The 16,206-nt window shown below is 25.4% G+C and overlaps 1 protein-coding gene across 1 annotated transcript in view; it reads left to right on the plus strand.

The window, feature by feature from the left end:
- Positions 1-16,206, plus strand: part of Nlg4 (Neuroligin 4) — a 458,188-nt gene that overhangs the window by 91,817 nt on the left and 350,165 nt on the right. The window contains exon 5 of the mRNA XM_075294829.1: positions 85-441. Within this exon, the coding sequence (XP_075150944.1) occupies positions 85-441 (357 nt within the window). The remainder of the gene's footprint in view (positions 1-84; positions 442-16,206) is intronic.

Raw genomic sequence — 16,206 nt, forward strand, 5'->3', positions numbered from 1 at the left:
TGTGTTTCTCTTGAAATTCTCTTAATTTATTTATATCATTTTTCATCTGTATTTCTTTTTGTCTGCCTTCTTTCATTCATTTAGGTTGATGGCGTCGTTATACGTCCCGGTCATTCCAATCTCGATATCGATGATTTAATGACACGCAAACGCTCATCATCAGATGGCGGCGGCTCTTCCGGCAGTGGTGGCAGCAATTATGGTGGCAACGGTGGTGGTGGTGGCGGGTATTTCAATGGTGGTCCTGGTGGCGGTAATGGCTTTGGCGGCATGGTTGCCGGTCATTATGATGTCCTTTTTGGTGTTGTCACTGGTGAATCGATTTGGCGTTTCAGTGCCCATGACATTCAGAATGGTTTCGAAGGCGAGAGACGTGATAAAATTATCAGGACTTATGTTCGTAATGCCTACAATTATCATCTAAACGAAATATTCTTTACGGTAAGTAGACTAGATGGCAAATATCATTAACTACAATTTTTTATGACAATTTTGGCATTTATTTTTTTCTCTCTATATTATCATTAAAGTGTGTTCTTGTTGTAAGAATTTGTTTTTTTTTTTTTAATAATTCTTAAGACTTTAAAAGGGAAAAATAATAAAAAGACAACAAAACAAGAAGTGATGATTGTTGTTAAAATAAATTCACAAATGTGTGTCTTATACGAAAATGAGAATATGTTGAATAAAAACAAGGACAAGTTTGTGAGGATAATATACTTGGGCAAATCCCATACATTATGCGATAGAATTTGTATACTGCTCTTCACTATAGGGGTCATGTATGACAACTATGATGTATTTAAAAGAATTAAAATATTTATCTTTAAAAAATAATATAAGACTTTTTAAATAAAATTTAGATAGATATAAAACTGAGAGATGAGATATAACACTATTACAATAAAAATAAAAATTCGTGGGAGACACCTAGTTTTCCTACTATAACAAAATCATAATTTTAATGATTGCATATTTTCAGGCGGTATACATGCATGGTTACCAAAATAATTAGATTTTTTACCGTTTGGTAAATTGGTGAAATTCTCGATGTTTTAATAGACTTCCTCTCCAACTATAAGTAAATAGAAGTAAAATTTTGGCACAATTTTCTATAGAAATAAAATTTTGCAAAAATTTTCTATAAAAATAAAATTTTTACAAAATTTTCTATAGAAATAAAATTTTGACAAAATTTTCTATAAAAATAAAGTTTTGACAAAATTTTCTATAAAAATAATATTTTGACAACATTTTCTATAAAAATAAAGTTTTGAAAATTTTTCTATAGAAATAAAACATTTTCTATAGAAATAAAATATTGACAAAATTTTCTTTAGAAATAAAATTTTGACAGAATTTTCTATAGAGATAACATTTTGACAAAATTTTCTATAAAGATAATATTTTAAATAAATTTTCAATAGAAATAAAATTTTCACAAAAGATTCAATAGAAATAAAAATTTCACATAATATTCTATAGAAGTAAATTGTTGATAAAATTTTCTATAGAAATAAAAATTTGAAAAAAAATTATCTAAAAATAAAATTTTGCCAATTTTTTTTAGAAATAAAATTTTGACAAAATTTTCTACAGAAATAAAATTTCGACAAAATTTTCTATCGAAATTAAATTTTGAAAAAATTTTCTACAGAAATAAAATTTTGACAAAATTTTCTATAGAAATAAAATTTTGAAAAAAAAATCTATAGAAATAAAATTTTGACAAAATTTTCTATAGATATAAAATGTTGACAAAATTGTCTATAGAAGTAAAATTATGACAAAACTGTCTATAGAAATTAAATTTTGCAAAAATTTTCTATATAAATAAAATTTTGAAAAAAAAATCACTAGAAATAATATTTTGCCAAATTTTTTAGAAAAAAAAATTCGACAAAATTTTCTATCGAAATTAAATTTTGACAACATTTACTACAGAAATAAAATTTTGACAAAATTTTCTATAGAAATAAAATTTTCAAAAAAATTTCTATAAAAATAAAATTTAAAAAAAAAATCTATAGAAATAAAATTTTTATAAAATTTTCTATAGATATAAAATTTTGATAAAATTTTCTATAGATATAAAATTTTTATAAAATGTTCTATAGAAATAAAAGTTTGAGAGAATTTTCTATAGAAGTAAAATTATGACAAAACTGTCTATAGAAATTAAATTTTGCAAAAATTTTCTATATAAATAAAATTTTGGCAAAACATTCTATATAAAAAAATTTGGACAATATTCTATAAAAATAAAATTTTGAACAAAATTTTATAGAGCTACAATTTTGAGCAAAATTTTCTATAGAGATGAAATTTTTAACAAAATTTTCTATAGAGATGAAATTTTAAACAAAATTTTCTATAGAGATGAAATTTTTAACAAAATTTTCTATAGAGGTAAAATTGTGAACACAATTTTCTATAGCAAAACAAATTTTGACAAAATTTTCTCTAGAAACAAAAATTTTTACATGATTTACTATAGAAATAAAATTTTGACAAGATTTTGTGTAAAAATAAAATTTTGACAAAAATTTGTATAAAAATAAAATGTTGAGAAATTTTTATATAGAAATAAAATTTTTACAAAATTTTGTATATATATAAAATTGAACTAAAATATTGCATAGAAATAAAATTTTGAGAAAGTTTTCTATAAGAATAAAATGTTGACAAAATTTTCTATAGCAATAAAATTTTGAGAAAATTTTCTAAAGAAATAAAATTTTGACAAAATTTTCTATAGGAATAAAATTTTGACAAAATTTTCTATATAAATCAAATGTTGCCAAAAATTTCTATAGAAATAAAATTTTGACAAAATTTTCTATAAAAATAAAATGTTGACAAAATTTTCTATAAAAATAAAATTTTGACAAAATTTTCTATAAAAATAAAATGTTGACAAAATTTTCTATAAAAATAAAATTTTGACAAAATTTTCTATAGAAATAAAAAAATTGTGAACACAATTTTCTATAGCAAAACAAATTTTGACATGATTTACTACAGAAATAAAATTTTGACATGATTTACTACAGAAATAAAATTTTGACAAGATTTTGTGTAGAAATAAAATCTTGACAAAAATTTTATAAAAATAAAATGTTGAGAAATTTTTATATAGAAATAAAATTTTGATAAAATTATCTATAGCAATAAAATTTTTACAAAATTTTGTATAGATATAAAATTTAACTAAAATGTTCTATGCAACAATAAAATTTTGAGAAAATTTTCCATAGGAATAAAATTTTGAGAAAATTTTCCATAGGAATAAAATTTTGAGAAAATTTTCTAAAAATAAAAAATTTTGATAAAATTTTCTATAGAAATAAAATTTTGACAAAATTTTCTATATAAATCAAATTTTGCCAAAAATTTCTATAGAAATAAAATTTTGACAAAATTTTCTATAAAAATAAAATGTTGACAAAATTTTCTATAAAAATAAAATTTTGACAAAATTTTCTATAGAAATAAAAATTGTGAACACAATTTTCTATAGCAAAACAAGTTTTGACAAAATTTTCTATAGAAATACAATTTTGACATGATTTACTACAGAAATAAAATTTTGACAAGATTTTGTGTAGAAATAAAATCTTGACAAAAAATCTTATAAAAATAAAATGTTGAGAAATTTTTATATAGAAATAAAATTTTGATAAAATTATCTATAGCAATAAAATATTTACAAAATTTTGTATAGATATAAAATTTAACTAAAATGTTCTATGCAACAATAAAATTTTGAGAAAATTTTCTATAGGAATAAAATTTTGAGAAAATTTTCTAAAAATAAAAAATTTTGATAAAATTTTCTATAGGAATAAAATTTTGACAAAATTTTCTATATAAATCAAATTTTGCCAAAAATTTCTATAGAAATAAAATTTTGACAAAATTTTCTATAAAAATAAAATGTTGACAAAATTTTCTATAAAAATAAAATTTTGACAAAATTTTCTATAACAATAAAATGTTGACAAAATTTTCTATAAAAATAAAATTTTGACAAAATTTTCTATAGAACTAAAATTTTGACAAAATTTTTCTATAGAAATAAAACTTTGAGAAAATTTTCCACAGATATAAAATTTTAAGAAAATTTTCTTTAGAAAATAAATTGAAGACTTCTTTCTTTAGAAAATAAATTGAAGACTTCTGATGTATAACCAGGCTAGCCAATCAGGGATTTGATTGGTAGTGTTTTTTTTAGTCTCTAATGCCTTGTCGCTTTCAATACTTTTTATTCATTTCGTTTTTTTTAGTTCTGTAATTTATTCAATTTGAAATTGCTGTGTCGATATACGTGTTGATGATTTTGGTTTTCGAATTCTAAACGGAAACGGATACATCGATGTCAGGTAGGAAAGTTTTTTTGGAAAAATGTTATAGCTAAAGAAAAAATGAGGGTTTTGCGGATGTAAACAACAGCGTTACAAAGAAAAAACAAAAACAACGAATTTGTGTTTAAGGATTGTTATTCCATTGATGCCGTTCAGTTAATGGCAGAACAGTTGGAATTATGCCGCAAGCTGTTTTTTTGGTGCTTCTGTCTCTGTAGAAAGTTCGTTTTCTTTGGCGTCGTTTCAATTAAATTCCCTTAACCACTACCCTTAAATTATTCTTTGTTCTCTTCTAACCTACTCGTTTGCATTTTGGGATTGGACCAAATGTAATAACTGTCAAAATCATTTCTTTTTCCCATTAAACAATCAAATCAATAGGCAGAACCACATCAACATGTCGAGCAACGAGCAATCGTTGCTAAATTCAAAGTGGAGACATGACCGTAGCCAAATATGAACGGGCGAAGAAAAATCATGTTGTCCTAACTAGCCTGATTCTTTCCCTGAGGGGGCTGTTATACCAGTGCATTGATTCAGTCTCTCTCTTTGACAGCCAATCAATCTACACAAGAAAATGAAGAAGAAAAAGTGAAAAAAATTGGCAAGAATTCCAAGGAACTTTTTTTCACTTTTTGGTTGATAAATGTGACGGACGAAATTGTTATGAAGTGGCCCACCTGTTTTCATTTTCTTTCATTTTTCTTATTCAGGGATTTTCACTTTGATTGAATTTAGGAAGGTATTCAATAATGCCATATTGTTTAAAACAAAATGCTTACCGTCAAAATAAAGGAAGTCACGTTTAACATGAATTTCGTTTCATGGTTGCTTATTTGGGTTTATTAAATTTTTGCATTTTTCTTTTTTTGTTTTTGGAATGGGAACAATAAAAAAATCAATAGAAAAATTATGGATATTTTTTATTCGGTTTAAATTCTATAGATCCCAGAATAAAAAAAAAAAAAAAAACAAGATTCATTTCATTAAGTGCCAATATTAATTTAATAAAAATGTATAAGCAGATTTTAAATTAGCAATTTCTTTGAGAACAATGATATTAATCAGGTCCAAGTAACGTATCCTCATAAATCTAAATAACAAACTTAACCTATGGTTGCCTGCCAAAAAAAAGTTTATTAAAATTCTTAATTTAAACCGGCTGAGAATATGATTAAATTAATGAAATATTATAAAGCCCTGTCTTCAGTAATTAAAGTTAGCAGAATTATAAATTCGCCAAAGAAAACACAGATGTATTAGAGTCTATGGAAAATCTGTCACAGATTTTTGGAACTATGCTGCATCTGGACTATTTATTATTCCAAAGCGACCGAATTGAGAAATTTTTATAAAATATCTTCTTCCACCTTAATTCTAATTCAGCTTACAACAGACAAAAATTCTAAAATCCTCTATAAATATCCTTGATCAAAAGGCACTGAAATGAATTTTCTAAGCGATTCCTAATTGAAATGGTTTCATAGAAAACCCAGCTATTTTGTTAGAAATATGCAATTCAACCGCGTTGAATTGAATTTTTAATTTTAAAGTTTAAATTCATAATTTTTTTAATGTGGAAAATAATTCCTTTCAGTATAAATCTATTTAGTTTTCTTCACTTTTTATTTTATGTTTTTCTAAAAGGACAACTTTAACTAAAACTTGTTAAATTTGATTTCCTATATGATAACTTCAAATTCAAATATTTTGTTGAATAAATTTTGTTCCAATATTAGATAGTCGAAGAAGAAAGTATAAGATGTCATGTAAGAGCTTTAGTAATACCCTAAAAGCAAACTTTTTTTATGAAGTGGAAGGAGTAGATTGCAAAATTTCATAACTTTGTGTTTAAGTTCAAAAATGATTTATCTTGAATCCATAAAGTCATCTTTCCAATCAAGCAATCCTCTTGGATGTTGGTTATTACCGAATATATTAGCAACAACACAACGAAGGGAAGAACACATTATCCAATAGCCCAGTAGGGAAAATAAAGGTTGAGTTGGTCTTGAGAAAACACCAGTACAAATAAACGCTAGCAATTTTTACATAATTTTCTAAAGAAGATAAAATTGAAACAAGGGGGGAAGGTAAAAATGTTTAAGTAGTTTTGCAGAAACCACAAAAGCCAAAACCTATAAAATTGTGTTTTTTGACAAAATTTATTTCCTTAAAAATACAATAATTAAAAACGAAATATTGGATTTTATAACTAAGACACACGACAAAAATTTCTATGACACAAAAATTAGCTTAGCAAAAAAAAATTGACAAAACTTCCTGCAATAAAGAGATTAAAAAAAAATCTAAAGGCCAAGAAATCTCGACAGTATATCCTATAGAAAAAAAATTGATAAAAAAACATTATTTTTTAAATTCTAATACAAAGAAATTTTTACAAAATTTACAATTGCAAAAAAATAATAAACTTTTGACAAAATTTCCTATAATGGAGAAATATTGACACAATTTCCTATAATTTATACAAAATGTTCTTATAATAAAGAAACTTTGTCAACATTTCCTGTAGCAAAGAAATTTTAAGAAAATTTTCTATAGCATATACATTTGGGGATATGGCAGCCCGATTTATTTCAGGCTCAAATAGACTATCCAGTTCAGTTCACCACTGTGGTATCGCAATGGACTATATAGTCTAAGTGAGCCTTAAATATCGGGCTGTCACTATACTAACCTAACCTACTCTAGTTCATAATTTTTTAAATCTCCTGTATACAAAATTATATGAAATATTAAGGTAATTTCATATAGAAAAAAATTTTTGAGAAAATCACTTAAAGCTAAGAAACTTTGACAAAACTTCCTACAGTGAAATGATTTTGAAAAAAAAAAAACAACTAATTATAGGAAAACAATATTGGCAAAAATATGACATCTGTTATTCAAATAAAATAAATAAATTCCAAGTGGAAAATAAATTTTGAAAAAATCTTTTAAAACAAAGAAATATTGACCAAAATTTTTTAGAGAAGTAAAATTTTAAAAATATATAGTAAATAAAATAGGAAAAAAATTCTAACCTAAAAAATAGTAAAGAAATTTCTCTATATTTCTATATATAAAATTTTGGTAAAATTTTATATAGTAAAGAAATATTGGCAAAAATTCCTATATATTTTTTGGAGAAGTTTTACAGCAAAGAACATTTGAGAAACTCCTTTTGGCAAATGAATTATGAGAAAAAAATTTTATCAAGGGAATTAAAAAAAAAAAAAAAACAAGAATATATGGCCGTAAGTTCGGCCAGGCCGAATCTTATGTACCCTCCACCATGGATTGCGTATAAACTTCTACGAAAGACTGTCATCCACAATCGAATTAATTGGGTTGTGGTATCTTAAAAGTTCTTATCATCGTTTTCTAAATTGTGAGTTAGTCCATACGTGGTATATATTAGACAAAAAAGGCATGTATAGGTAAGTCTACAAATAATTACGAATCGACATGGACTTTTGCACGGTACGTAGAGAACCAGAATTGAAATATGGGGTCGCTTATATGTGGACTATATACAATTATGAACTTGATTTTTCTCCTGTTGTTATCTTGTTCCTGATTATTATAATCTCTTTCCTCACAATTAAATCGTTTACTATTATATATTATATTTATCTTTGTCCATTTTTCTTATTTTTGTTTTATTTAATAAGTCATTTTTATTATTGTATTGTTTCATACATAAATTTTCTTTTATTATTAAAATTATATAAATGTGTATATTATTATTTGTCTCTAATTTTAAAGTATTGTATTTATTTTGTATTTTATTCATCTATATTTTATGTTATAACTGTACTTCACTGTTTATATCAAAACGGCTGGTACCCTTTAGCCTAAATAAATAAATAAATATGGACCAATTTTTGTGTGATTGGGGATCTATTTATCTGAGGGCTATATATAACTATGGACCGATATGGACCTAGTTAGACATGGTTGTTAACGGCCATATACTAGCACAATGTACCAAATTTCAACTGACTCCAATGAAATTTGCTCCTCCAAGAGGCTCCAAAACCAAATCTCGGGATCGGTTTATATGGGGGCTATATATGATTATGGACTGATATGGAGCTCTTTTGGCATGGTTGTTAAATATCATCTACTACTACCACGTACCAAATTTCAACCAGATCGGATGAATTTTGCTTCTCAAAAAGGCACCGGAGGTCGAATCTGGGGATCGGTTTATATGGGAGCTATATATACTTATGGACTGATATAAACCAATTCCTGCATGGTTGTTGGATACCATATACTAACATCACGTACCAAATTTCAACCGAATCGGATGAACTTTGCTCTTCCAAGGGGCTTCGGAGGTCAAATCTGGGGATCGGTTTATATGGGGCCTATATATAATTATGGAACGATTTCGATCAATGTTTGCATGGGTGTTTGAGGCCATATATTAACACCACATACCAAATTTCAACCGAATCGGTTGAATTTTGCTCTTCCACGAGGCTCCGGAGGTAAAATCTGGGGATCGGTTTATATGGGGGCTATATATAATTATGGACCGATGTGGACCAATTTTTGCATGGTTGTTAGAGATCATATACCAACACCATGTACCAAATTTCAGCCGGATCGGATGAAATTTGCTTCTCTTAAAGGCTCCGCAAGCCAAATCTGGGGATCGGTTTATATGGGGGCTATATATAATTATGGACCGATGTAGACCAATTTTTGCATGGTTGTTAGCAGGGCTGTGGAGCCGGAGTCGGAGTCTTGGAGTCGGAGTTTGAAGATTTTGCTGGAGTCGGAGTCGTAAAAATGTTGCTCGACTCCGACTCCGGCTAAACCAAATTTTTTAAAACACTTCACATTTATGTAACTAAGCAAGTTTTTACGCAAATTAGTTTCCATTGCGTTATTCATTCGATCAATGTACAGCATGATTGTAAATGAAAATCAACTTCCAATTACGGCTATCTTTTTATGTTTCCTAGAATGTTAGACTCCCATATCAATTTATATGAAATATTTCGAACAATCGAAATTATTTTTTTAATTTTATTTTAAGGCCATATACGTATGTGGAATATTGATAGAAAATTTTTTCAACGTTGTTTTTTATAGAAAATTTTGTCAAAAAGTTATTTCTATCAAAAATTTTGTCTAAATTTTATTTCTATTAAATATTTATTCAAAATTTTATTACTATAGAAATATTTTTTCAATAGAAAATTTAGTAAATTTTTATTTCAATAGAAAATTTAATCAAAATTTTGTTTCTATAGAATATTTTGCAAAATTTTATTTCTATAGAAAATTTTGTTTGTTACACAAAAATTTTTTCAAAATTTTATTTCTATTCATAATTTTATTTTTATAAAAATTTAAGTCAAAATTTTATTTCTATAGAAAATTTTTGCCAAAATTTTATAGTAAAAGATTTTTTATTAGAAAATTTGGTCAAAATTTTATTTCTATAGAAAAGTTTGTCAAAATTTTATTTCTATAGAAAATGTAGTCAATATTTTGTTTCTGTAGAATATTTTGCAGAATTTTATTTACTACACAAAAAATTTTCTAAAATTGTATTTTTATTGATAATTTTTTCAAAATTTTATTTCTATAAGAAAAAATTGTCAAATTTTATTTCTATAGCAAATTTTCTCATTTTTTTTCTTACTGATGCTCACTGATACTCACTGCTATAAAAACTGTATTCAAAATTTTATTACTAGAAAAATATTTTTTTCTATATAAAATTTAGTCAAAATATTATTTCTATAGAAAATTTAGTTAAAATTTTGTTTCTATAGAATATTTTGCAAAATTTTATTTCTATAGAAAATTTTGCAAAATTTTGTTTACTACACAATTTTTTTTAGTTGTATTTCTATTGATAATTTTTGCAAAATTTTATTTCTATAAAAATTTTGCAAAATTTTATTTCTATAAAAATTTTATTCAAAATTTTATTTCTATATATTTGGCCAAAATTTGATTTCTATAGAAAATTTTGCCAAAATTTTATTTCTATAGAAAATTTAGTCAAAATTTTGTTTCTGTAGAAAATTTTGCAAAATTTTATTTCTACATAAAATTTTGCGAAATTTTATTTACTAGACAAAAATTTTTCCAAAATTGTATGCTCACTGATACTGACTGCTAAGTCGAAAACTTATAAATGCATTTTTGCGAAATGCATTTTTGCGAAATTGTCTAAACAATTATAAATATTTCCCAAATATTGCCCGAGATTTTGTAGAAGTCTTATTTGATATTTTTTGTCAAAATGTAGATCTAAATACAAAGTTGTGCAGAGTATATTATAATCGGCCCACCCGACTTTAGACTTTCCTTGCATTTTTATTTTTTGTTAAAATTGTGTTACGTCCCATAATGTTAGATTTAAATTTTAAGTACATAGATTTTGTAGAAGTATATACAATTTTGTCTAAATCGATTCAGATTCAAATTCATGCATATGGGAATATAAACCTTTATATAGCTCGCAACAAATTTAAAGGATTTGAGATAGTATCAATAATTTTGGTCCACAAATACATATACTGTTGGTATCTTCTCATATTATGATGGGTATTTATATCATTATTTTATTTATTAAACATTGCCCTAAATTTGAAATATAGAGTTCAATTGGCATCTAATGTGAAACTAATACCTTTTTTTGCACAAATAAATACGATACGTTATATCGATCCACTTACGGTACCCCCACAATAGAACTACAAATTAGTGGTATTAAAATGAGATTTAGTTATATTAGTTATCGAGCAAAATTGGCTCGACTCCACAGCCCTGGTTGTTAGAGATCATATACCAACACCATGTACCAAATTTCAGCCGGATCGGATGAAATTTGCTTCTCTCAGAGGCTCGGCAAGCCAAATCGGGGGGTCGGTTTATATGGGGGCTATATATAATTATGGACCGATGTGGACCAATTTTTGCATGGTTGTTAGAGACCATATACTAACACCATGTACAAAATTTCAGCCGGATCGGATGAAATTTGCTTCTCTTAGAGGATCGGCTAGCCAAATTTGGGGGTCCGTTTATATGGGGGCTATACGTAAACGTGGACCGATATGGCCCATTTGCTATACCATCCGACCTACATTAATAACAACTACTTGTGCCAAGTTTCAAGTCGATAGCTTGTTTCGTTCGGAAGTTAGCGTGATTTCAATAGACGGACGGACGGACGGACTTGCTCAGATCGACTCAGAATTTCACCACGACCCAGAATATATATACTTTATGGGGTCTTAGAGCAATATTTCGATGTGTTACAAACGGAATGACAAAGTTAATATACCTATGGTGGAGGGTATAAAAAGTATAATATGAATTGAAATTTCAACAAAATTTCTTATAGACATTTTTATATAAATTTAGGCAAAATGCCAAGAACTTTTGAGAAAATTTCCTATATAATTAGTGTTTCTGATTTTTTGTTAATATTTTTGACAAAATTTCTTGTAGCAAGGAAAGTTAAAAATAAAAATTCTATAGAGATGAAATAATTAAAAAAGCCCTTATATCTTCAAGCCTGAAGCATTTTCTCTTCATTTGTGGTATTGATGGAAGATGGGATGCTACATCATGAATAAATAATAATGTTTGATTTTTTAAGAGCTTTAAAGGAAATTAAATTGTTTTTCTTTCATTTCCTATGCTGATCCTGGTGATGTTGTGGTACATCTTCTTTGGCCCTTATATAAGTGAGTGGGTGTGTGTGTGTACGAGTGTATGTGAATGCGTGTGGGCGTATTGCCCCGGTGATGGGTTTACTCAAAACATATGCAAAAACGTGACTTTTATGGGAAATCGAAGGAAATTTCCAATATATTCCTGACGACATATGGATTTGGTTAAACAGTATGTCAATATGATGGCAAGGTATGGTTGGAGGGAGACCCCTTAGGGGTTGGCAACAGGCTCTGTAGTAAATTTGACTGTTCGAAATATTTCGAAATGATGATTTGCCATACCCGACACTTTTTCATTTAAAAAGCTAGAGGGGTTGAAGTTGCGTTCACGCATTCATAATAACTCACACATTTGCTGTTGTCGGAGCAGCAATGACACTTGTATGTTGCCTTAGGAAAGGACCTTCTGTGTGAAGGCATGACTCTATAATTGAATGTTTATTAAATTTTCATTGTGCATTAAGGCAAGGGTGGGGAGGTTCAAAAAAAGGGGAAACGAGATTGGCGAAGAAGAAATTGTTAATATATCTAAAAATATATGAAAAGGTGGTTGGCTAATTTGGTAATTATTAATTAAAGGATGGTGTCCTGAAAGGGTAAAAGTAGAAGTTTTCTACGAAAGACATGGCGAGCTTTTTTTTATTAAAATCAAAAACAATTTTAAGCTGAAAACATGGGAGCCAACAGGGTGCACTAGGTTAGAAACCTCTCCTTACACATAAGGTCGTATTTGCTGTCCACCTATGTAGATCCCATTGAACTGCGGACTCTTTTGGGACCGCCAAACTGGCACATCGTAAATATAATTTTTTTAAGTACCTTAAGGTGGGATTGGTTACTTCCTATTTGTATTATTTCCCATTAACAATCTGGTTATTTAGCTACAAAATTCCTATGAAAATTAAATTTTATATTCAAATAGAAATTTAAATCTCATTTGAAATTTATTTCACAAAAAATACATGCACACTGCCTGCATACAGGCTGTGTTGTTCAGCAACAGACCGCATAGCCGCACTCAATGAATGCTCATTATAATGAAATGAAAGTTGACAAATGTGGCGTTGTCAGGTCATCTCATATGCGCAAGTATAAATATTTCACACAAAAAAAATAAAATCAGTTTACCAAAAAACAAATGTGCATAGCGTTGAGAACACACACAAAAAAACTTCAACGCTCATTTTGAACAACGGCCATTAAACGGAAACGGAAACTTGCAGTTTTCAAACAGTCACCTAACTAACTCGTTTTTTGTTTGCATTACCAGCACAAACACACACATACTTGTACAAAACAAAAACTTTCATATTTATGTGATGTTTTCGTTGGTTTTACCACTGCTTGTTTAAAAACTAAAAGCCTTTTGAAACCACAAAAAATAAATCATTGTACAAAATGCAAAGAATATTTTTGCATAATTTTTTTTGTTTGTTTTTTTTTTTCAATGGTGCACATTAATGCCATGGCCATATTTTTCTGACAAACTAAATTTCATAGAGAGAGAGAGAGAGAGAGAGAGAAGGAGAATAATAAACTAGTAATAAATATGTATTGTAAAAAGTTTTAGTAAAAGTAATTTGTAGTGTTACAAAGGCCTATGTCTAAAATGCCTCGTAGTTACTACGATTTGAACAAAAGTAAATGGAAGTCTTATACATAATAGTTAATGCTTAAATAAAATTTTAGCATTTTCTATAAAAATAAAATGTTGTCAATATTGTCTATAGAAATACAATTTTGAAAAAATTTTCTATAATAAAATTAAATTTTGATAAAATTTCCTACAAAGATAAAATTTTGACACAATTTTCTATAGAAATAAAATTTTTACAAAATTTCCTATAGAAATAAAAGTTTGTAAAAATTTTTGATATAGAAATAAAATTTTGACAAAATTTTTTATATAGAAATAAAATGATGACAAAATTTTTTATATAGAAATAAAATGATGACAAAATTTTTTATATAGAAATAAAATTTTGACAAAATTTTCTATAGAAATAAAATTTTGACAAAATTTCCTACAGAAATAAAAATTTGTAAAAATCATTGATATAGAAATAAAATTTTGACAAAATTTTCTATAGAAATAAATTTTTGACAAAATTTTTAGTAGAAAAAAAAAATGTTGACAAAATTTCCTATAGAAATAAAATATTGATAAAATTTCTTATAAAAATAAAATTTTGACAAAATTTCCTACAGAAATAAAATTTTAATAAAATTTCCTATAGAAATAAAATTTTGACAAAATTTTCTATATAAAAATAAAATTTTGACAATCATTTTTTATAGAAATACATTTTTGACAAAATTATTTAGAGAAATAAAATTTTGACAAAATTTTCTGTATAGAAATATATATAAATATATAAATTTCCTATAGAAATAAAATTTTGATAAAATTTCCTTCAGAAATGAAAGTTTGTAAAATCCTTTGATATAGAAATAAAATTTTGACAAAATTTTCTATAAAAAAATAAAATTTTGACAAAATTTTTTATAGAAATAAATTTTTGACAAAATTTTCTATAGAAATAAATTTTTGACAACATTTTTAGTAGAAATAAAATTTTGACAAAATTTCCTATAGAAATAAAATATTGATAAAATTTCCTATAAAAATAAAATTTTGACAAAATTTCGTATAGAAATAACATTATGACAAAATTGTCTATAGATCCTATTAAAGTAAAATTTTGACAAAATTTCGTATAGAAATAAAAATTTAACAAAATTTTCTATAGAAATAAATTTTTTACAAATTGTCTATAGAAACAAAGATTTTGATAAAACATTCTATACACATAAAATTTTCTATAGAAATAAAATTTTGGCAAAATTTTCTATAGAAATAAAATTTTGGCAAAATTTTCTATAGAAATAAAATTTTGGCAAAATTTCCTATAGAAATAAAGTTTTCAAAAAACACTTTGACAAAATTTCGTATAGAAATAAAACTTTGGCAAAAGTTTCTATAGAAATAAAATTATGACAAATTTTCTATGGAAATAAAATTTTTACAAAATTTTTTATAGAAATAAAATTTTGACAAAATTTTCAATAGAAATAAAATTTTGACCAAATTTCCTGTAGAAATAAAATTTTGTAAAAACATTTGATATAGAAATAAAATTTTGACAACATTTTCAGTAGAAATAAAACTTAAAAAAAATCTATAGAAATCAAATTTTGACAAGATTTTCTATAGAAATAAAATTTTGATAAATTTTTTCTACAGAAATACAATTTTGACAATATTTTCTGTAGAAATAAAATTTTCACAAAATTTTCTATAGAAATAAAATTTGGACAACATTTTCTATAACAAAAAATCTATATAAATGAAATGTTGACAAAATTTTTATATAAATAAAGTTTTGACAAAATTTTCTATAGAAATAAAATCTTGACAGAATTTTTTATAGAAATAAAATGTTTACAAAATTTTCCATACAAAAAAATTTTTGACAAAATTTTCTATAGCAAAAAACTGTTGACAAAATTTTCTACAGAAATAAAATTTGGAGAAAATTTTCTATAGAAGTAAAATTTTGACAAAAATTTTCCATAGCAATTAAATTTGGTAAAATTAAATTAAATTTTGAAAAACTTTTCTATAGAAATAAAATTTTATTAAAATTGTCTATAGAAATAAAATTTAGGCAAAATTGTCTACATAGAAATAAAACTTGGACAAAATTTTCTATAGCAATTAAATTTGGACAAAATTTTCTATGGAAATAAAACGTTGATAATATTTTCTGTAGAAATAAAATTTTTTATAGAAATAAAAATTTGATAAAATGGTCTATGGAAAAAAATTTATAGAAAAAAAATGTTGATAAAATTTTCCATAGAAATAAAATGTTGATAACATTTTCTATAGAAATAAAATTTGGCAAAATCTTCTATAGAAATAAATTTTTGACAAAATTTTCTATAGAAATGAAATTTTGACAAAGCTTTCTATAGAAATAAAATGTTGACAAAATTTTCAGTAGAAAAAAACTTTGAAAAAAATTTCTATAGAAATAAAATTTTGACAAGATTTTCTATTTTGATAAATTTTGATAAATTTTTTCTACAGAAATACTATTTTGACAATATTTTCTATAGAAATA

This window comes from Haematobia irritans, chromosome 1, assembly GCF_050003625.1.
Source record: "Haematobia irritans isolate KBUSLIRL chromosome 1, ASM5000362v1, whole genome shotgun sequence".
Taxonomy (NCBI): Eukaryota; Metazoa; Arthropoda; class Insecta; order Diptera; family Muscidae; genus Haematobia; species Haematobia irritans.